The 24,245-nt window shown below is 41.0% G+C and overlaps 2 protein-coding genes across 16 annotated transcripts in view; one reads left to right on the forward strand and one right to left on the reverse strand.

Annotated features, from left to right (window-relative positions):
• Nucleotides 1-5,495, reverse strand: part of LOC142827203 (uncharacterized) — a 31,846-nt gene extending 26,351 nt beyond the window's left edge. For 4 of the 14 annotated variants that reach the window (XR_012901744.2, XR_012901742.2, XR_012901737.2 and 1 more), the window contains exons 1-2: nt 5,120-5,187; nt 1,712-1,768 (exon numbers count right to left, since the gene is read on the reverse strand). Coding sequence is in view for 5 of the 14 variants with exons in the window: in XM_075921426.2 (XP_075777541.1) it covers nt 1,712-1,733 (22 nt within the window). In the remaining 9 variants the exon portion in view is untranslated. Of the gene's footprint in view, nt 1-1,711; nt 1,769-5,115; nt 5,188-5,288 lie in introns of those variants that run through there. The other 10 variants (XM_075921426.2, XM_075921420.2, XM_089776417.1 and 7 more) reach the window with 5 other exon arrangements.
• The window catches only part of LOC102461263 (cadherin-10), a 166,043-nt gene that overhangs the window by 22,342 nt on the left and 119,456 nt on the right, over nt 1-24,245 (forward strand). The window contains exon 1 of one of the 2 annotated variants that reach the window (XM_075921416.2): nt 1,919-4,307. The exons of the other annotated variant lie outside the window; for it this stretch is intronic. The gene's annotated coding sequence lies outside the window, so the exon portion shown is untranslated. Of the gene's footprint in view, nt 1-1,918; nt 4,308-24,245 lie in introns of those variants that run through there. 2 annotated transcript variants of the gene reach the window in all.

A 24,245-nucleotide genomic window follows, 5' to 3' on the forward strand; every position in this document is an offset into this window, starting at 1 on the left:
AGTTTCCTGGTTAACAGTCTCTGCAGAACTTCTTCCTAGGCAGCTATTTGTGCATGTTTTAGATGTGCAAATTGATTATTCCTTCCTAAGTATGAAGTACTTTTGCATTTGTCCTTACTGAATTTAATTCTATATTTCAGACCATTTTTCCAATTTGTCAAGATCATTTTGATTCCTAATCATATCCTCCAATGTGCTTGAAACCTTTTGCACACACATTTTTAGGTCAACCGGTTTCATCTTAGTAATGTAATTTAATGCTTGTGTGGTGTTGGGGTTGTTTTTTTTTCAAGCCAAAACTCAACTAGTAGCTTTCTTTAGATATTTCATGCCTAGAGGTACAAAGCTCCCTTGTTCCTGCTCAGAGACTGGAGCATTTGCTTTTTTTTATCCACCTGTGCTTTGCACTCACTGGTAGCTCATATGCTCCTTTTTGTGTCATATATATTTTTGTTTACTGAATTCTTATTTAGGATAGCTTATTGTTCCCTATGTGATATGCCTCTCGCTTAATGTCTCCTGCTGGTTAGGCATTTGATTTTGAGTTGTACTATGTAAAATAATAAAATCACAGTTTAATGATGTGTAACCTTGATTCTTATAAGATTTTCATTGTGCTGTATTGAAGGGGAGGTTGAAATATCCTATAAAACACCCGTATATCTGATGCACATGAAAAATTCCCACTGACTTTAAAATTGTATACATGAACCTTAGCAATGGAAGAATTAGTGATACTTTGTTGAGGATGACCCCTTGTATTGGATCTTCCTATGGGGCAGATGACATGTTTGAGGTTCAGGGGCTTTTTACTCTTCCTTATTGATGTACCATGCTGTCTCCTTAATAAAAGTCCATTATATTAGAGTATGTCTACACTGCCACCCTAGTTCAAACTAGGATGGCTAATGTAGTAATTTGAACTTGCAAATGAGGAGTAACGGTAGTTCGAATTAGGAGCTTTAATTCGAACTACCTAGCCTGTGCCGCATGTAGCCGTGGGCAGGTAGTTCAAACTATGGGGCATTTAAAAATGGTGGCACCCGGGAACATGCAAATAAAGCCCGGGATATTTAAATCCCAGGTTTCATTTACAAGTTCGAATGACTACATTAGCCACCTTAGTTCGAACTAGGGTGGCTAGTGTAGACATATCCTTAATTATTACAAAATAATACAGATTCTGTGGGCACTGTTTTCAGTTGTAAGTACTGGATTCTAGCCACCTCCAGGATATTATTTTTTTTATTTTGGAGGTATCTGCAAGCAGTTTCATCTTCAGTCTCTTATTTGCTATTTGATAGTGAATTTACAGTAAATTATGGAGCTTGTATACAATTTAAAGTTACTAAATACCACTAACAGGCCAGCTTATTGTTTCATACTGTAGAAGTATATTTGCAGCTAACTTCAATACATCTACTAGGTGCCATGTGTATACTCTTATCTAATGTTAAAGAAAAGCTGATCACTATCATCTGTCACTACGTGAAAATAATACTTATTTATACCTATCTTTATTCTATTGCATCTGATAGAGAGCAGTTTTCTTAGTGAGGTTGTCAGAGCTGGTGCTCTCTCACCATATCTAGTGTCTATCATGATTTCACCTTGATGTGAGTTATGGCCTTTAGGCATTACTGTAATTTAAATAAGAAAATATACTTAACAAGTACAGCATAAACTCTATCCACTCTAGTTATGAACTTACCCAATGTTGTTCTGAATCCCATTAAATTTCATTAAACTAATCAGGATTGAGTTGCATCTACAATTCGAAGGGAAATAAACAAGAAACATTTCATGGCTGAAAAAATTATGTTGATTTAGAATTTTCATTCTGAATTGGAACTGAAGCAATGGAACAGCATTCTTTCAGGAGGAGTTGTGCTGTTGTAGGTGCTATATTTCAAACAAAATGTAAAATCAAGATACACCAACTTCATGGGATGTTAAAGACAATATAAAAAAAGCAAAGATGTCATGTTGGTATTCTTGCTAAATGCTACCTCAGTCATTTATATTTTGTTAGAGCCTATTTAAATAAAGTTGGGGTCCACACCAAAGACACAGAAATGAGTCATAAATTTCAAACGCAAAATTTAGTCTGTGACCTTTTACTGAAATTTGACCCAAACTGCTATGCAATGAAAAACCTGTATGTGGTAGAGGGAAACAGAAGGTATTGAGGATGGGTGCAGAGTGGAAGGTTGGGGGCAAGTCTCTAAGTGCTAAAAGGGGCAGAAAATAAGTAATCAAATATGCATGTAATTAATACAGTCTCCATAGAGCTGGGAGCCCAGATGAAGCTGTATATAGTCAACACCATGCAGCACTGGAGCATGGGCAAAATCATTTGAATATAATTTCTTGGGGCCACTGGAGCCAAGTACATCCTGTTGCAGCAGGTTTGGCAGAATGATATGAATTGGTCCCGTTCTCTGCCTGAAATTCTCCTACTGTTTCATCTGAATAGGGTTTTTATTCCTGCTTGTCCTAAATTTTTGTGTGGTGTTGCAGTATATATTATAAACAAGTATAAAAAATTGATATTTCTTTCCGAAAAAGAAACTGCACTTTGGGATCTTTGCAACAAACCTAAACATAGAAATATAAATTATTACTGTTTATATGAGGTCCTAACAGCCTCATTGTGTTAGACAATGTACAAATACTAAGGTCCATCCAACCCAATACGCTGTCTGCCGACAGTGGCCAGCACCAGGTGCCCCAGAGGGGGTGGACCAAAGACAATACTCAACCGATTTGTCTTCTGCCATCCTTCTCCAGGCTCTCACAAACAGAGGCCAGGGATACCATTTCTATCCCCTGGCTAATAGCCTTTTATGGACCTAACCTCCATGAAATTATCTAGCTTCTCTTTAAACTCTGTTATAGTCCTAGCCTTCACAGCCTCCTCTGGCAAGGAGTTCCACAGGATGACTACACGCTGTATGAAGAAGAACTTTCTTTTATTTGTTTTAAACCTATTACCCATTAACTTATTTGGTGTCCTCTAGTTCTTCTATTATGGGAACTAATAAATAACTTTTCTTTATTCACCCTCTCCACACCACTCATGATTTTATAGACCTCTATCATATCCCCCCTTAGTCTCCTCTTTTCTAAACTGATAAGGCCCAGTCACTTTAATCTCTCTTCATATGGGATCTGTTCCAAACCTCTAATCATTTTTGTTGCCCTTTTCTGAACCCTTCCTAAGGCCAAAATATATTTTTTTGAGGTGAGGAGACCACATCTGTACGCAGTATTCAAGATGTGGGCATACCATAGTTTTATACAGGGGCAGTAAGATATTCTGTGTCTTATTTTATATCCCTTTCTTAATAATCCCTAACATCCTATTTGCCTTTTTGACTGCTGCTGCACATTGTGTGGAAGTTTTCAGAGAACTATCCACGATAACTCCAAGATCTCTTTCCTGATTTGTCGTAGCCAAATTAGCCCCCATCATACTGTACGTATAGTTAGGGTTATTTTTTCAATGTGCATTACTTTACACTTATCCACATTAAATTTTATTAGCCATTTTGTTGCCCAGTCACTCAGTTTGGTGAGATCTTTAAAGTCTGCTTCTGTATTTACTATCTTAAACAGTTTAGTATCATCTGCAAACTTTACCACCTCACTGCTTACCCCTTTCTCCAGATCATTTATGAATAAATTGAACAGGCTTGGTCCCAGGACTGACCACTAGTTACCCCTCTCCATTCTGAAAATTTACCATTTATTCCTACCCTTTGTTTCCTGTCTTTTAACAAGTTCTCAATCCATGAAAGGACCCTCCCTCTTATCCGAAGACAATGTAATTTACACAAGAGACTTTGGTGAGGGACCTTGTCAAAGGCTTTCTGAAAATCTAAGCATACTATGTCTACTGGATCCCCCTTGTGTGCATGTTTGTCAACCCCTTCAGAGAACTCTAATAGATTAGTAAGACATGATTTCCCTTTACAGAAACCATGTTGACTTTTGTCCAACAAATTATGTTCTTCTACATGCCTGACAATTTTATTTTTTACTATTGTTTCAATTAATTTGCCCGGTACTGAAGTTAGACTTACTGGTCTGTAATTGCCAGGATCGCCTCTACAGCCCTTTTTAAACATTGGTGTCATGTTGGCTACCTCCCAGTCATTAGGTACAGAATCCGATTTAAAGGATAGGTTACAAACCATAGATAATAGTTCAGCAATTTCCCATTTGAGTTCTTTTAGAACCCTTGGATGAATGCCATCTGGTCCCTCTCTGATCTGAAGAGCTTACACAGACAACTTTGAATAAAGGTAAGTGGCAAAACCAGATGCACTGAAAACTAAAGTGATTTTCCTATGGTCAATAAAGCAGGTCAGAAGCACAGCCAGGAATTGAAACCAGCTCTCCTGAATCTCATTGACTGCTCTAACTGCTAGACCCTACTGCCGCTCAATATGTTTTCAATAAGAATGACACAAAAATAATTTTGGTACACTATTTTTAAATAAGTTCTAGTGGAGAGAGAAGACTATCACAGTGTACAGGAAAAGGGAATAAGTTTAGCAAAAATCAGTAGCTAATGGTCACGGTTTTAAAAAAGTAAAATTAAACTATTGTTATCACTACCTCTTCCCCTCTGGGAAACATAAAACTGTACTTTTGTTAAGTTACATAGCGAGTTTTAACTGAATGTGATTTGAAATGGCTGATATGCCATATCAAACTCAAAGTATCAGACATTAAATTGGAGACAAGCCATTTATAATAGTGATGCTACGGCTGCTTTTATGTTACGTTTTACTATTTCAGACAGCAACTGTTCTACATGCTTAGAATCATTCCATTTGCCTTCCCTTTCAATACACAATATATGTAAACATGAACCAAATAACCCTAGGGCTATATTTTCTTTTGCCAGTGATGTTTAAAGGTATTTCTCAAAACTCAGAAGTGTAAAGTGACAATTTAAAAAAAATGTAGCGAACAGAATTCCAACTAAACATAATACAAATAGGTATTTAGTTTCTCGAATTCTATGTAACCCTGGGGCAGATATGGAAAGTCATATATGATCTTATATTCATTCATTTTATGTTGAAATTGGGTTAAGAGACTTACTTACAGTTCGTGGATTGTGGTCTATTGAAAGATTGCTGGTCCCAGCTTGCTGTCTCTTTTACTCTGTTTCATAGGGATGGTGTAGACGGAGCTTGATCCTGCCTTGAGGGCAGGGGGCTGGACTCGATGACCTCTCGAGGTCCCTTCCAGTCCTATGATTCTATGATTCTATGATTTGCAAAATTTAATTAAGCTAGCTAAAAATCCCCTTTGGCCTAGGGTTAGACAAAGTTTGGGGCTCTGCAGGTTGCTTTCATTAGAAGGTAACATTGTGCCTGGAGTCAGTTACCTTTGATGCAGTGCTGTTTCTTTACAAATGATGTACAAAGTCCTGTTTTCCTAAATACCAGAAAAATCAAACTGCCCTTATCTCTATGCCTTTTTCATCCACTGCTCAATCCAGACAAGTACTTTGCTCCTATATTTCAAATTCCTAATCAACCTTATATGTGCCTTTGATTGGGGGGAGAGGGGAAGTTGCATTTTGGATGTAGAAATACCCATACTAGCCCTGATTGAGATAGCATATTAACAATAGAAGTACAGCAAAAAGCTTCTTGCTCAAAAAACCTGCAGTGTAGACAAAGCCCCAGTGAAGTTCACTGTTCCATGCCGTGGCTGTTAGGCCACAGCAACCGATAAGAATAAGAGACCTCTAAAACATGGCTTGAGCACCTGCTGGCTTTTAGCTCAAAGGGTTGAGGCTCGTACACTATGCTCCTGAGGTCCCAGATTCAAATCCACCTAGTGGCAGTTACACTTGCATGTGCTGTATAGTTAGGCTAACCATCCATCCCAGCAAATCTGGGACAATTCCGATTTTTTAATCTCCTGTCCAGGTGTCTCCGTGAAGCACTGAAATATCCCAAAAAGCACCGAGACTCCAAACACAGCTGTGTGGTGCTATTTCCCCTCCCCCTCCTTCACTGGGGGAATAGGAGTCAGGGATACTTCTTGCTCAACAGGAGCAGTAGGAGGTGGTACCTGTTGGGAGCACGGGAAAGCAGATGATTTGTGAGGGCACTTGGAAGCCACATGGGGCTTAGTGGGCTGCAGGGTATGAGGGAAGTGCAGGGAACAGATGAGTGGCCCAGCTTGGCGGCAAGGGGAGGCCCAAGGAACCGGTGTGGGGCTCAGCTGGGCTGCGGGGGATGGAGGAGGCGCAGGGAACCAGCATGGGGTTCAGCTGGGCTGAAGAGGTGTGAATGATGGACACTCTTTGTGAGTCTTCCTCATCTAAGCAATTGATGATTTAAACAGTCTGTTAAGATGCCAAGTGAAAATACTTGGCGTGTCCACAGAAAGGCAGGATGTATCATCTCTCTACAGAGAGGGTTGTCATGACTTGTGTCTCTGGGTGAACAAGCCCTTTGTGAGTTCTGTGAAGAGGTGAGATGTTTTGACTTCCAGCTTCAAGGGATTTGTTTTTCTGTCTTTGGGCTGCACATTGTCTAGACCTGAATGGAGTTAGCTGTGACAACGCATTTCTGAGTTATTCTGACACACAAAGTGAAGCCTGTGCTAAAGACCCCACATCCAGTAAAAGAAAGTGCTGCTGTCAGAAGAAGTAAATTCAAAGTCTTTCCAGTTTTCTTCAAAGATCGCCTCTATCAGGCAGTTGGATTTTTACTAACTGGTCCCTTATATTTTTGAAGGGTGACTAAATGTTAATAGGATCTTCTTAGGTAATATCAACAGATGCCTTGGGCCAAATCCTAGCTTTAAATTTAAATATCATCTGGACCTTTGTAAGCAGGTTGGGAAGTGCTCTCATCTGGCAATCATTATTAGATATTATTTACATAATATAGGCATTGCTATCACGGTATTGACATATACACTTCTCAGTAGCTTTACATATACAATAGCCCAGACCCACTGAGCAATGTACCATTCAAGCAGTGATGGTGACATGGTCTTCTCCACCCAGTATGGTTAGTTCAGTATGGTCATTCTAGGTTGCGGAAATGGAGGACATTTGATAGTTTTGTGGTAACTTCAAAAAATGCAGTTGCAGTACATCTCATTAGGGATGTAAAATCCCATTCATCAGTTAACCGGTTAATGTTGAGTCACACTGGGGACACCACTAGCTCCCAGCCCCCCACTGAAGCAGCCCCTGTCCACAGCAGGCTGGACTACCCATGGAGAGAGGCTTCTTCGGACAGTGGGGGAGGGGGGCTCCTATAGTGCCCAAAAGGATCCCTATTGGTAGAGGACCGTGGGAAGAGTTCTTGGGTTGCATGACACCCTTTACTCTGGTCATGTGTCCATCTTGACCTGTTGAAGTACGACCCCAGGGGTGGGACTTCCCATGGCAGGTGGGCAGGCCTAAAGGGTCAGAAGTGTGGCTAATGTGTCCCTATTTTTGTTTCAGAAAATATGGTCACTGTATGTACAGTTCCTAGTATCCTGAGACTGTTACCAATAATTTTCTCAGAGGACTGGGCTGATAAATCTACAAATCATCACAAATTATCCTTTGTTAGTTTGATTTTGAGGATAGGACATACTCTAGTTGTTACAAACAACTCATAAAACAGAAGACTGTATGGAAAATTCCGTCTTTTTTATTGTAAATCTTCTTAAAGGATAATTTCTGAGTGGTATACATGCTGATAAAACAGCTCCTAATTAAAAGCAATATAGACTATAGTAACAGAAAATGTAAAGCTAATCTAGAGTAAGTGACCTACCATTTAGTCTCCTAGCAGGTTACTGCCAAGAAGTGGAGATTCATTGAAGGCATTAAAATAAGTAGCAATTTTAATTTTTGTTCCAGTAATACCTTTCTAAATTACAGAAGACCCTAACCCCTAATTAATTTCTCATTATAATGCACCACTATGAATCCCTACAAGTGGCCTCCACTTATAATCCATTAAAACATCAACACTTGACATAAACCATTAAAATATCAAAAAAAGTAGATGGTAAACACTAATATAAACTGTAGATAAATTAAGGAAGTCAGCAATTTGCAATGACTTCCAATTCTTCTCCTGACTTTTGTAAATCAGAAGTGAAAACTATTGAAATCAATGGGATTGGACTGCAGGAAAAATGGCATAAGATGAGACTCTCACAGGAGCAGCTTTCTTGTGAATAATGCCATTATTTGCAAAGATTTCTTTTTGTTGGGAATATATGTGATTTATAATTTCCCAGAGAAATTCTGTAAACTTCATTGTCATATGTAAGAGCATAATATTATTGAACTTGAGCCTGCATTCTTTGTTCTTCGCTACATGATGCAATGCCTTTAAAATTCTCCTAATATGAGCATTGTTGCTTGCTTATTTCATCTTGCTTACAAGGCAAGCAAAAAAAAAAGTGCTGGACTTCTGTTTTGTTTATAGATTATTATAAGATCAATAGGAGTGCCGTTTAAGGTCCCCACATCCCTCCAATAAAAATTCCCATTTAGAGAAACACCAATTGGACCTTGTTTACTGAGAGAGTCACCCAAGACCCTTTACTCTTCTACTTCTTTGAGAGCAGCTGTGAATTGCCTGATGTACTTTTATTGTCTGTGGCTACAAGTGACCAGTTCTGAGTGGTGGATGATTCTGAAGAAAGGAATGGTGTAAAGTGTATAATAATTCAGCAGGAACTAGACAGACTGGGTGAGGTAATATCTTTTTATTGGACAAGCTTCTGTTGGTAAGCAAGGCAAGAATGCAAGCATATATAGAAAATTCCACTAATTGAAAGGTGGAAGCACTGCAGAGGACAATCCCCTATTACATGGGTTCATCAAGTATGTTCTCATGTTGGACTCTTGGCCTGACAAGTCCTTGAAGCCACATAGGAATAGATCAAATGGTAAATGATTGCTATGGCTGACCATTTGGCCAAGTGTGGAAGAAGATTCACTGTGGAATTAAATTACCCTCTTTTTTTTAAGAGTTGTTTGCAAGAATGCCAAAATAAAACATTTAGCCTTAAAGAATGTGATCATTTTAGAGTTGGTGAAAGGTACTCGGAATCAGGAATACAGTGCCACTGCTCTTAAAAGGATACTAAACAGTTATTGAGTAAGCCGTTCTTGATAGAAGACAGGGATGTTAGATATCATTGTAATTGAATAGTCAGGGCTTGACAAATAATGCAATCTACTCACCTGTGGCGAGTAGATTGCAACTCGGAAGAACCGGGTTTGAGCGATCTGCGCATGCGCAGAACGATCTGCACATGCGCAGATTGCCGGACAGCGCGGCTGGCGAGCACTGTGAATAGTCATGTAACTACATCAAATCTTAGCATTTACACAACTATTCAATAGTCCCTGGAGGTGGGGCCAGCAGCCAGTGGAAAGGCAGAAGCCAATTTAAAAACAAGTTCCCTGCCCAGACTAGGGATGTAAGCCTCTAGTCAAGTAGTCGACTACCCGATAAGCATAGGCTCTATCAGAGACAGCAAGGGGTGGAGGAAGTAGGAACTGATGCTTTTAAGATGGCTCCCCTAGCACCGTCCCTGCAGTGTGGGGGGCAGGAGAGGAAGAGCCACGGCTTTCCTGGAGAGTAAACCCTGCTGCGGCTCTGCACTTTAAATGTAGTAAGACCTAGCAGACCTTTACTACATTTAAAGTGTAGAGCCACAGCAGGAGCACCACCCACATTGACTAATCAAATAGTGGATGGAAATTCTGTCCACTACTCAATTAGTCAATTAACTGACAATATCCCTAGCCCAGACTGGCTGCCTGACACCCCGTGCTGCTGCCTCTGATACAGAGGCAGCAGTGCAGGGTGGAAGCAGTCCCTGTCCTTGGGGGGGGGGTCCAAGCTCCCCCCAGCACTGGCTCTGCCTGCCCCTGACAGCTTTTTTTGTAGGAAGCAGTGGGGGGGGGGGGAGGGCAGGTGGGTCTATGGAGCCCACACCCATGGAGAGCCATCTAAAAGCCAGTTCCCCATGTCTACTGGTTCCAGCCTACCCCCCAGGCAGCAGCATGGGGATGGGTGTGGGCAGGCGGATTCGGTGCTTGTGGGGAGCTGGCTTTAAAGCCAGCTTCCCATGGACCCAGGCACCCACTCCCCTCCGCCTTGCTGTCTTTGATACAGGGGCAGTGGGGTAGGGGGGAATGTGAGTAGTCAACAGGATTAATCTATAAACCCAGGCTTTTTGGTTAATCATGTAGTCATCTACACAGTGACATCCCTAATAGAAGACTGATAAAATTAAAAGCTAAGAGGGAACAAATCATGGTTATTCAGTACAATGGATAATGTTTAATGTAATATTTACTAAGTCATGAGAGTGAATAATGTATATTAAACAGATATGAAAATACCAGCATTGAACGAAAAATAATGGAGAATAAATACGAGAGAGCAAAGGAAGAGTTCCTCCTTATTTTTTTTTTTCAGAAAATTAGAAAGGCTTAACCAGCTTCATCAGAGGCAAGCATTACCGTAAAATCTTGAGTATAATGCGCACTTACCTTTTAAATGTCAGAAACCCTAAATAAACTGAACTCTTATCTATAGTGCGCACCCCGACTATATTTTGTCTTGCCTTTTTGTATTGCCAGGTAATCACGCATGAGCGCACGAGTATATAGTGTGCGGCATTCCATGCTCTCTTTGGGATGTCATGAGTTGTTGGCAATCTTACACGACCGCTGAAAAACTGAAAGTTGTTAGCTATGCTGAGGCTCATGGCAACAGAGCTGCCAGCTGTGAATTTGATAACATAGCAGAGTCTAACATTTGGCTTTGGAGACGGCAGAAAGATTGCCTGCAAGCACTGCCTAGGATGAAGATGGCTGAGCGAGGTAAAAGTGCTGCATATCCTGAGTTGGAGGCCAAGCTGGTTGAATGGATTGCTGAGCGTAGTCAGCAAGGCGGTAGTGTTAGCATTGTAGAGATTAGAATGAAGGCTTTGACCATTGCTAAAATGTATGCTAACACAGCTGGGTTTAAAGCTTCAAATGGCTGGGATGATCGGTTCATGAATCGCCGTGGCTATCGGTCCGACGCTGAACAACAATCGCGCAGAAGCTACCAATGGACTCAGACACCAAGTTACTGCAATTCCAAAAGTTTATCATAAAGCTACGGAAGCAGCACTGCTACGACCTTTCATTAATTGGTAATGCAGATCAGACACCATTAAATTTCGATAATCCCTTTGACAGAATGCTTGAACTGAAAGGTGCCAAGACAGTCTCCATTGCTACCACAGGCCATGAAAAGTCTAGGTTTACCATAATGCTTGCTTGCATGTCTGACGGAATGAAGTTGCCTCCTTATATTGTGTTCAAGCGCAAGACAATGCCAAGGAATGTAATCTTCCCAAACATTGTTCACATGCATGTTCACCCTAAAGGCTGGATTGAAGAAGTTTTAATGCTTGATTGGCTACAGACGGTTTGGGCAAAGCGGCCAGGTGGACTTATGAGAAAGTGGTCTCTAATAGTTTTGGATGCATTTCGGTGTCATCATATGCCATCCGTCAAGAAAAGGCTTCAGTAGGACAAAACAGACTTGGCAATTATTCCTGGTGGAATGACCAAAATGTTGCAGCCGCTTGATGTGACAGTTCACAAGCCAATGAAAGATACACTACTTAGGAAATGGAACACCTGGTTGGTGGAAGGTGAACATACATTTACTGTAGGTGGACGTATGCAAACACCAATGCTGCAAGATGTTACCCAGTGGATAGCGGATGTCTGGCTTGAACTTGATCTTGCTAAAATAAGGAAGGGGTTTCTGAAATGCAGCATCTCTAATGCTATGGATGGCAGCGAGGATGATGCCCTGTGGATGAATCCTAGCTACGATGAATCGGCCGAGGGCGAATTACTGGTATGCAAAGATGACGATGATTTGTATTACCTGGATGAAGATGGCAAGGACTATACCCCGGAAGATATTGCTCAACTGTTCAAGGAAGATTCTAACAAAAGTGAATTCGAGGGCTTTAAAGATGAGTAGATGATCAATTAACATACCAGTATTTGCTTGTTTGCGCTGCAGTGTTGATTTCATTTGTTTAACGTACCTTTTTGAAACTGTGTATGTAGTTGCTTGTTGATGCTAATAAAAATCAACTTAACCTCTGGTGTCCTGTAATTAATTAATTGCCGCATAACTGCCAAATGAAAACTTAAAAAAAACAAACCCTATGGATAATGCACACCCTGACTTTAATGCTAAAAAAACCCAGGAAAAAGTGCGCATTATACTCGAGATTTTACGATAAGTAACATTCAGTTCAGCACTAGCTATGCAATATTGCCTGCAAATTTACCGTGTTCCTTAATAGAAAACACAGTTGCCAGTTACAGCTGTGGTCAAATAAAAGGGTAATAAAAAAAAGGTTAACTTCTGTCTCCAAGGAAATTCTAACCTATAACTCGCAGTCCTGTCATCCATTTTCTGGTGCACCAGCTGCTTCTTGTAAAAGTAGAAAAAATTAGCTTTATTTTCTGACATATCTCCAATACAGGAATTGTATGTGAAACTTCTCAGATCATCTACAAATGACAATGAGACATCAAAACAAGCTGCATTTTATTCCAGAGCGATAGGTTTTCATACTGTTCATACTGTGCAGACAATACTCCCCACACAGTTCTGGCAAAAAAGTGGAAGGCATTTAAATAGTGTCATCAAAAGAAAAGTAAAATTCTGCCACTGTTGTGTTGTCATAATACACTATGTTGGGAAAACAGTTTCAGTGCTGAAAGGGGAAAAAGAAAGAAAGAGAGCGAGAGCGAGAGCGAGAATTCTGCTTGTGGAAAGAATTATAGCCAAAATGTTCATGTTCAAAAATTTAGGAGCTTCGGAGGTAGCCAAGTTAGTGTGTACAGGATAAATTTAAGAAAAACAACAAATAGTCTGGTAGCACTTTAAAAACTAACAAAACGTGTAGATGGTATGAGCTTTTGTGGGCTCAGCCCACTTCTTCAGATGACTGGAGTGTCAGACTACAGTGAGAGATTATGCCATATACTTTCCAAAAAACTGAGGAACCACCTGATCAGCATCCTGAACAGCAAACAGGAAAACATCAAAAAAGAGCTCTCCAATCTGGAGTCTCTCATAAAACACCAACCTTCTGCACAAGTGGACATTACTAAAATAAGACAGGAGATCTATATTACACACTTCACTTCTCTACAGAGGAAAAAGGACTTTAAGCTGTCTAAAATCCTACCTGCCACATGGGGCCACAACAGTGGTACCCCTAACTCACCCAGCAATATCGTCAATCTCTCCAACTACACACTCAGCTCGGCAGAAGAATCTGTTCTATCTCGGGGACTTTCTTTTTGCCCCGCCGCCCCCACTAACATGATTCAGTTCTGCGGTGATCTGGAAGCCTACTTTCGCCGTCTCCATCTCAAGGAATACTTCCAACACAACACTGAACAGTGCACTGACACACAGATACCTTCCCACCAACAGCACAAGAAGAAGAACTCCACATGGACTCCTCCTGAGGGCTGAAATGACAGTCTGGACCTCTACATAGAATGCTTCCACCGACGTGCAGAGGCACAAACTGTGGAAAAACAGCATCACTTGCCTGGTAACCTCAGTCGTGCAGAACGCAATGCCATCCACAGCCTCCGGAACAACTCTGACATTATAATCAAAGAGGCTGACAAAGGAGGTGCTGTTGTCATCATGAACAGGCCTGACTACCTAAAGGAGACTGCCAGACAGCTCTCCAATACCAAATTCTACAGGCCTCTTTCCTCAGGTCCCACTAAGGAATACACTAAGAAACTGCACCATCTGCTCAGGACACTCCCTAAACAAACACAGGAACAAATCGACACACCTTTAGAGCCCCGACCAGGGTTGTTCTATCTATTACCCAAGATCCACAAACCTGGAAATCCCGGACGCTCCATCATCTCGGGCATTGGCACTCTCACTGAAGGACTGTCTGGCTATGTGGACTCTCTGCTCAGACCCTACGCCACCAGCACTCCCAGTTACCTTCGTGACACTACGGATTTCCTGAGAAAACTACAGTGCATAGGTGATCTTCCAGAAAACACCATCCTAGCCACCATGGATGTAGAGGCTCTCTACACAAACATTCCACATGCAGATGGAGTACAAGCTGTCAGGAACAGTATTCCTGATGATGCCACAGCACAACTGGTAGCTGAACTCTGTGAATTTATCCTCACACACAACTATTTCAGATTTGGTGACAACATATACCTCCAGACCAGTGGCACTGCTATGGGCACCCGCATGGCCCCACAATACGCCAACATTTTTATGGCTGACCTGGAACAAAGCTTCCTCAGCTCTCGTCCACTTACACCCCTTCTCTACCTACGCTATATCGATGACATCTTCATCATCTGGACCCATGGGAAGGAGACTCTGGAAGAATTTCACCATGATTTCAACAGCTTCCACCCCACCATCAACCTCAGCATGGACCAATCTACACGGGAGGTCCATTTCCTGGACATCACAATACAAATAAGTGACGGTCATATCAATACCACCCTATACCGAAAACCTACCGACCGCTATACTTACCTGCATGCCTCCAGTTTCCATCCCGGACACACCACTCGATCCATTGTTTACAGCCAAGCACTGAGGTACAACCGCATATGCTCCACCCCCTCAGACAGAGACCTACACCTACAAGATCTTCAACAAGCATTCTGTAAACTGCGATACCCATACGAGGAAGTGAGGAGACAGATCGACAGAGCCAGATGTGTACCCAGAAGCCTCCTGCTACGAGACAAGCCCAAGAAAGAAACCAACAGAACACCACTGGCCATCACCTACAGTCCCCAGCTAAAACCTCTCCAACGCATCATTAGTGATCTACAACCCATCCTGGACAATGATCCCTCGCTTTCACAGGCCTTGGGAGGTAGGCCGGTCCTTGCCCACAGGCAACCCGCCAACCTGAAGCATATTCTCACCAGCAACTACACACCGCACCATAATAACTCGAACTCAGGAACCAATCCTTTCAACAAACCTCGGTGCCAACTCTGCCCACATATATACACCAGCAACACCATCACAGGACCTAACCAGATCAGCTATACTGTCACTGGTACATTCTCCTGCACATCTACCAATGTAATATATGCCATCATGTGCCAACAATGCCCCACTGCTATATACATCGGCCAAACTGGACAGTCCCTACGTAAAAGAATCAATGGACACAAATCTGATATTAGGAATGGCAACATAGAAAAACCTGTAGGGGAACACTTCAATCTTCCTGGACACACAATTGCAGATCTAAAAGTAGCCATCCTGCAGCAAAAAAACTTCAGGACCAGACTTCAAAGAGAAACTGCTGAGCTACAGTTCATCTTTAAGTTTGACACAGTCAACTCTGGATTAAACAAATCCCGGGCTTCATTTGCAAGTGCGGTATGCCTACATTACCCCGCTAGTTCGAAGTAGTGGGGTAATGTAGACATACCCTTTCTTACTATTCTTAGGTAATATACAGAGTGGAAAATTATTATGATTTTGAGTTTTATTAACAAAACACTTTTGAAAGCAGATGAGAAATTACAGAAAGCAAAATCAAAATGGTTAAATCGTAGTGCTCACAATATACAAAAATAAAACTCAAGATGGGATCTTATCATTGTCAAGAGATAAATAAATTAGACTTAAAGTTTTATTGTAATCTTATCACAAATTTTTATTCTTGTTTTGTTACCTGTTCTTGTTTTGGTACCAACATGGAACTATGGAGCCATAAATGTAGATCTTATTTACTTACTATAAGATTTGTATGACAGTGGAATTATGAGACAGCTTGTCTCAGGTCAACTAAAGTAGAGTTTATAAAATGAGGCCAGTTAGCAAATGTCTACACTGCAGTGTTATTTCGAAATAGCTTATTTCGAAAAATCTTATTTTGAAATAATGTGTCTACACACAAAATGCATTTTGAAATAGCATTTTGCTATTTCGAAATAGCCCGTCCACACTGAATGGACTCTGAATCACATTTAAGTCTGGCCGGAACCAGTTCCAGCAGGGCACAAGGTCAGGACTTACTGTGTGGAGTTGTCCCTGGGCACTCTGGTGCTTCTCGTGGATGCGTTGCTACCAGCCTGGCTGCACTTTCTGCAGGCTGCCATCTGGGAGGTCCATCGGGTGGCTGACAGTATCCAGGAGGCCCTGCGGGAGAGCTTCCACCCTGAGGAGCGCTCAGAGCCTCCCTAGTCTGCCCCACTGGGGTCTTGTGCCTCATTCCTCCCTCACGTCCTTCCACTTACCCCTCCCTAACCCCCCCTTCCTGATGAAAATAAAATACACGTATTTTCATGAACACAAACTCTCTTTATTTAACAAAACTGGGGGGAGGGAATGAAACTCTGGTGAGACTGGGGAAAGGAGGCAGGAGAGAGCGTGGGAGAGGGGAGGGGGGAAACCTGGGAGTAGAGAGCTGGAAGGGGGAAGCAAGGGGAAGAAGGGGGAGGGGAAGCTCAGGGCTCAGGGTTGGGGGTCTCGCTGGATCAACTTGATTGTCATGCAAACCTGCTCCTGGGTTTGTTTGTGGCCTTTGGTGGCCAGCCTGGCAGCTATCCTGCCATAGATGGCTGTGTTTCTCCATCTAGTTTGGAGATCATGGACATTGGGTGCATCCCCCCCAAACCTGAATAAGGTCCATGATCTCCACCCTGGTCCAGGAAGGTGCCCATCTTCTCTGGACCCTGGCAGGCTCCTGGGAGCTGGCATACTGCTCTTGGGGAGCAGTGAAGGGCTGGCAGCCAGTAGTTTGCGGCTCATGTTTGGGGGCCACTGGGTCAGGGGCAGTGACTGCTGGCTCTGGGCTGGCAGGCTTGGAACTGGCACAGACACTGTGGCGAGAGTCTACCCCTTTAAGGGCTCTGGGGAGGAGGGAAGAGAGAAAAGTGTTCTTGGTTGATGTTGGAGTGGCCACCAGGGCACCCTGGGGAAGGCTGTAGGCCCCCTATTTCGAAATAAGTGTCTACACAGCACTTATTTCAAAATAGCTATTTTGAATTTGGTGTTATTCCTCATAGAATGAGGTTTACCAAATTCAAAATAAGCGCTCTGCTATTTTGAAATAAATTCGAAATAGCGGTTTGGCTGTGTAGACACTAGGAAAGTTATTTCAAAATAAGGGCTCTTATTTGGAAATAACTTTGCTGTATAGACATACCCTTATTTAATTATTAAAGAATGTCAATTAAGCAAAATGACCTTGCTGTTGTCTGTCATACCCAAGATTTGCAACTTATGCATGCACGACTATCACACGTTAAACACAAAACAAAATATGCAGCTAATGATTTTGACACTATTCTAATTTCTCTAGAGTTTCTTCAGTATTGTGTAAGCCTTTTATCCAAAGATTCAGTGGTAAAATCTTTAGCTTACAAGCCAGTTCAAAGCTCCTTCCTCTTTTTGTCTAAGAAGCCATAAATTCTCTTGATCTCAAAATCCATGTGATTTTTTTAGCATGAAATCCTTGAAGCACTCAGGATTTAAGGTTTCTTTTGCTCTATAGGGACATAGTTTCCTATAACAAAGAGTAGTAGGCTTAATTAATGTATTGAGTTTTTCCAGTCTTGATGATCACAGTTATTTATTGATTTAATATAACTCTAGGTAACCATGAGTGAACTAGTTAGTGATGTATATGTAATCCTACATTTTAGTCATTCAGAGGTTTCTTATTCAGGTATCTATTTTCTCAGAAGACTTATTTAGCTATAACCAAGTCAACACTATGGTAAACAATATGGCTATGTCTAGACTGCATCCCTTTTTCGTAAAAGGGATGCAAATTAGACGTATCGCAATTGCTAATGAAGAGGGGATTTAAATCTCCCCTGATTCATTAGCATAAAAATGGCTGCCACTTTTTTTCAGCATGGAGCTTTGTCGGAAAAAAGTGCCAGTCTAGACGCGGATCTTTCGGAAAATAAAGCCTTTTCCGAAAGATCCCTTATCCCTCTTAAAATAAGCTGAATGAATACAAGCTGAAGTTTCAAATTAATTTTAAAAGCTAATTGGCAAACCATTTATTGTGAGAATTATCGAGTACATTGTAAATATACAAAGGGTCTGATGTTGGTTCAGCTGAAAAATCAAATGAAAGACCTGTGGTAACATGAATAACAATGCATACTATAGGATGTGTGCAACTGTTATTCCAATACATAATTATAAGGATGCAAATGTATCATTTCAGAAAACTTTCTAGAAGCATTGTCATTTCCATTATACTCTTTTGCTGTAAGGTTTCAAACTGGGGGCCTCCACGGTTCTCTGGCATTTGTTTGTCTGTCTTCACAGGAGAATTTGTTCCCACTATCATCAATCTGATTAGCAGGAATGGGGGTATGTCTACACTACCCCGCTAGTTCGAACTAGGAGGGTAATGTAGGCATACCGCACTTGCAAATGAAGCCCGGAATTTGAATTTCCTGGGCTTCATTTGCATAAGCGGGGAGCCGCCATTTTTAAAACCCTGCTGGTTCGAACCCCGTGCAGCGCGGCTACACGCGGCATGAACTAGGTAGTTCGAACTAGGCTTCCTAGTTCGAACTACCGTTACTCCTCGTGGAATGAGGAGTAACGGTAGTTCGAACTAGGAAACCTAGTTCGAACTACCTAGTCGTGCCCTGTGTAGCCGCGCTGCACGGGGTTCGAACCAGCGGGGTTTTAAAAATGGCGGCTCCCCGCTTATGCAAATGAAGCCCAGGAAATTCAAATCCCGGGCTTCATTTGCAAGTGCGGTATGCCTACATTACCCCGCTAGTTCGAACTAGCGGGGTAGTGTAGACATACCCTGGGAGTCTCCATGTTGCAGGCACAGGCACCAACACAGGCTTGAAGAACCAGTATGTAGATACCAATGAGCACTTTATTAAATTACACAGTCTTCTAAGCAAGCACAGTCTCTCAGTGCTCCAATTCTTCATGCCTTAGTGAACTGACTGCTCTCTGAAACGGTAAGGTTTCAGCCTGAGCCGCAGATATAAACTCCTGATGCGATTATGGTTAGTTTTAGATGTTTTGGCATGCTTCTGTGCTTATTCTGTTTCTCTGATGGGGTTGATAGTTGTCTGGCAGGGAAAAAGCACTAGAAATACAGACCTGAAGCCTTAAAATTTCATCTGCCCTGAAGGAAAAGAATGTCATGTTCATAAATGCTCAGTGTCATTCATTAGAATTCATGCTGCTGGATAAGAAATCACCTGCAGGACAAGGAGAATGTTAAACCTCGAGGACTGCAAGTGGTGTTGTACCTCTCAGTATAGGATCTTGACAACATCCCTAATAGAATGTTATGATCTTTCCATTCCCTGAAAAGTCAAATACATCAAAGATGGACTGCAATGGAATAAGGAAAAAATAAATGTGTTGTTTCTAAGATAACATGCACTTATTTCTCTGGCATATGTTGTTTCTAAATTATAGCATTACAATCACCCTGATGGATCCACTTGCCTGGCTATTTCACTATAATTATTTACATACTACCTTTTATTGAGACCTCATTTACTACACAAGATTGAAGATTGTGCAAACCTATTGTGCTGTTTGGGGGATTCATAAAACATACTCATGTACCTCATACCTACCTATTGTGGTTCACTGTGCTATGTAGTGGCACTTGGACCCCTTACAAGGAGAGATAATGGGTTTGCTCTACACATTTAACAGAGCCATCTGGCTTTTAGCTCAAGCTTTAGAAGCTCATGTACTAAGCTCCACAGAATCATAGTACAGGAAGGAACCTTGAGAGGTCATCTAGTCCAATCTACTTCTAGTCCAAACACAGTATATGTGGGTCATTATATCGGTGAGCCGTGTGTAGTGTATTTGTGCATTTGTATGTCAGTTTGAATTGTCACTAATTTCTCTGTATTCAACATTAATGGTATAGTCTTCTTATATAAACTCAATTTTAACTGCCCCCTAGTTTATCCAAGGAAAATCTCAATATTGCTGACATTTTGCATGCAGTCTCTCTTCAGAGAAGAGATTTTTTGTCTGTTTATTTTTTGGGATTTTTTTAAAAATCAGAAATACCATTTTAATGTTATTGTGTTTTTGACTGGTTGGTTTTCTTGGGACTACGTTACACCAAGGGTCCATTTAGCCCAACATCCAGACTTCTGACAGTGGCCAATGTCAGTTGCCCCAGAGATAATCAACAACAGGTAACCATCAATACCTTCTCCCCATAGCCAATGTCTGGCAAACAGAGAGTAGAGGTACCATCCCTGTCCATTCCAACTAATAGCCATTGAAGGACCTATTCTCCATGATCTTATCTAATTCTTTTTTGACTCCTATTATAGTCTGGCCTCACAACATCCCCCAGCAATCCACAGGTTGTGCATTGTGTGAAGAAATACATCTTTTTGTTTAAGGAAAACCTGCTCTCTTTTAGTTTTGCTTAGTGACCCCTACTACTTGTGTTATGAGAAGGGGCAAATAACTCATTCTTATCTACTTTCTCTACATCAATCAAGATTTTATAGATTTCTGTCATATTCCCCTCTGTAATCCTCTCTTTTTCTAAGTGCAAAGTCCTATTTTTGTTAATCTTTCCTCATATGGCTATGGAGGCTATATGATATTTTCTGTCTTCTTATCTATTCCTTTCTTAATGATTCCCAGCAGTCTGTTTGCTTTTTGACTGCTACTACACATTGAATGGATATGTTCAGAAAACTACCCACAGTGCCATCAAGATATCTCTGTTGAGTGGAAACAGCTAATTTAGACCACATAATCTTATATGTATAATTGGAATTATGTTTTCCAATATGCATTACTTTGCATTTATCAACATTGAATTTCATTTATCATTCATTACCCAGTCAATTAGTTTTGTGAGATCCTTTTTTCAGATCCTTGCAATCTGTGTGGGATTTAATTATCTGAAGTAGTTTTGGATCATGTACAAATTTCCCCATTTCATTTTTTTCAGGGTCATCTATAAGTATGTTGATTAGGACTGGTCCTGTTCTGAGCCCTGGAGCATACCACTATTTACTTCTTTGCATTCTGAAAACTGACCATTTATTCCTACCCTTTGTTTCCTGTCTTTTAATCACTTACTAGTTTATAAGAGGACCTTTCCTCTTATCCCAGGACAGCTTATCTTGTTTAAGAGCCTTTGGTAAGTTATGTTGTCAAAGGCTTTCTGAAAAATTCTGAGTATTTACGGATGATCACATTTCCATGCAGTGCTCTTAACCTATCATAATTTTTTTTCTGTTTCTTGTCTTCATCTATTTTATTACAGATGTGGCAAAAGAGGTTGAAATTTTCAAAGTTCCAATGAGCATAGAATTTTGTGAGGCTGATGAAGAGATAAAACATGTATTTATCCAGTTATTCTTCTAAAGGCTAGCTGAGTAGGTCTTATTACTTCAGAAGTAGGCTAAAGAATTTAGAATGAATGTACAGCAATGTGATTTAGGGGTGACTCCACCAATGTCATACATTAAGATTGTATAAACCAAAATAAAACTGTTGTGAGAGCAGAATCTGTCCCATTATATCCTTATAACAGAATGGAAATTTTCTCATCATAAAACCTCCCACAGAGGTCATCTTAATTTGTCATGAAGAATTCTCTGACCAGAATAACAACTTCCTCTGGAATTTTAGCAATATTGTGGTATAATATTGAAGGACACTATTGTTGCTCTACATCTTGTCAGTGCCATAAATTACTTCACTCTCAGGGAGCTGGAACTCTCCTACAACTTAACCTTACGCTGACTTGTCTGAATGCAAAAGGTGAACTTCAAAAAATTCTGCATGCATCTCTGTATCTCCTTGTTTTGGATGAAATGTTAAGTGTGAGAAGTGAATTATCATGCAAGGAGCTTCTCCCGTGCCATTTCTAACATACTGAAACCAGGGAGCAATGTTAAGTTACCTTGTGATGGGCATCTCTGGAAAGATTCGAAGGTACTTTCTGATTTGGAACAACAATCAGAATCTGACCACTAACGTAAAGCAAACCTACTTGTGAATGCCTTGAAATCTGCAAATTGGACTGGCAATTTTATGAGAAAAGTCTTAGTCATGGGACTTCATGCTTCTGATTAGGCCTGAAATGGTGCAAACAGGCTTTCATGTTGTATTTTGGCACAACTGATTGTAGTTCTGACTCAGAGCAGAAATGCAGACCCACGCAAGAGTGAGAAAATCATTTTAAAGCAGATTTCTGAAATGTTTCAAACTTAAAATGTAGTTCAGGTTTGGCCAATATCACATTTTGGACAGAGAATCTGGGTCAGTTCCCATTTTATATGAACTTTATCTCCTGATGACATAGCACCATGCACTCAAGCATTTACGTTGATATAGCTTATGTTGTTCAGAGGGGTGGTTTCTGCAGGGACATAAAATTATTTCAACATAGACCATAGCGTAGACATATTCATGGGACTATATCAAGATAACTAGCCTGATTCTGCAGCTCACCAAAGAACATAGGGAGTACTTCTTTTGAAGTGAAGCTAAATTGATGTCAATCAGAGCAGAATCGGGCTCAATCTACTATCTCCGGGGTGGGGGTGGAGGGTGGGGAGATTGGTTTAATTTGAAATATAGTTTTACAGAAATAAGGCTTCAGATTTAAAACTGTAAATAGTGGAATTCCTGTTGCAACAAATATTCAATATTGTTTTAAGGGCATGATCCATTGCACACTGGAAAAAAATTGAGTGAAAAAATCAGTATTACATTCATTCAGAATGCATATGGAACTTAGAAAAAAAAATCCTGAGATTCTGCTGAATTCCACATAACGTTTTTGGAGAAAATATTTCATCAGACTTTTTCTCAGGGCATGTCTACATGGCAGGGCGAAAGCCGAAATAAGCTACGCAATTTGAGGTAGGTCAATTGCATAGCTTAAGTCGAAATAGCTTATTTCAGCTTTTGGCGCTGTCTACACAGCAGGCAGTCCAAGAAAGAGCATTCTTCCTCTGAATTCCATTACTCCTTGTAAAATGAGAGTTACAGGACTGAGAGTAAGAAGTCTTCTGTCTGGACATTATTTCAACATTATGTCAAAATAATGGCTTGTAGTGTAGACACGGAATATGTTATTTTGGAATAACATCAGTTTTTGGGGCTGCTGTGTAGAAAATAGTACTAATAAAGTGAAAACAGAAGCCGGTAACAGTTTCAGGTTAGAATCATAGAATCATAGAATAATAGGACTGGAAGGGACCTCGAGAGGTCATCGAGTCCAGCCCCCCGCCCTCAAGGCAGGATCAAGCTCCGTCTACACCATCCCTGACAGATGTCTATCTAACCTGTTCTTAAATATCTCCAGAGAGGGAGATTCCACCACCTCCCTTGGCAATTTATTCCAATATTTGACCACCCTGACAGTTAGGAATTTTTTCCTAATGTCCAATCTAAACCTCCCCTGCTGCACTTTAAGCCCATTACTCCTTGTCCTGTCCTCAGAAACCAAGAGGAACAAATTTTCGCCTTCCTCCTTGTGACACCCTTTTAGATATTTGAAAACCGCTATCATGTCTCCCCTTAATCTTCTTTTTTCCAAACTAAACAAGCCCAGTTCATGAAGCCTGGCTTCATAGGTCATGTTCTCTAAACCATTAATCATTCTTGTCGCTCTTCTCTGTACCCTTTCCAATTTCTCCACATCTTTCTTGAAATGTGGTGCCCAGAACTGGACACAGTACTCCAGCTGAGGCCTAAGTAGTGCAGAGTAGAGCGGCAGACTGACTTCACGAGTTTTGCTTACAACACACCTGTTGATACAACCTAGAATCATATTTGCTTTTTTTGCAACAGCATCACACTGTTGACTCATATTCAACTTGTGGTCCACTATGACCCCTAGATCCCTTTCCGCCATGCTCCTTCCTACACAGTCACTTCCCATCTTGTATGTATGGAACTGATTGTTCCTTCCTAAGTGGAGCACTTTGCATTTCTCTTTATTAAACCTCATCCTGTTTACCTCTGACCATTTCTCTAACTTGCTAAGGTCATTTTGAATTATGTCCCTATCCTCCAAAGAAGTTGCAACCCCACCCAGTTTGGTATCATCTGCAAACTTAATAAGCTTACTCTCTATCCCAATATCTACATCATTGATGAAGATATTGAACAGTA

Source organism: Pelodiscus sinensis, chromosome 2 (assembly GCF_052426305.1).
Source record: "Pelodiscus sinensis isolate ZL-2025 chromosome 2, ASM5242630v1, whole genome shotgun sequence".
Taxonomy (NCBI): domain Eukaryota; kingdom Metazoa; phylum Chordata; order Testudines; family Trionychidae; genus Pelodiscus; species Pelodiscus sinensis.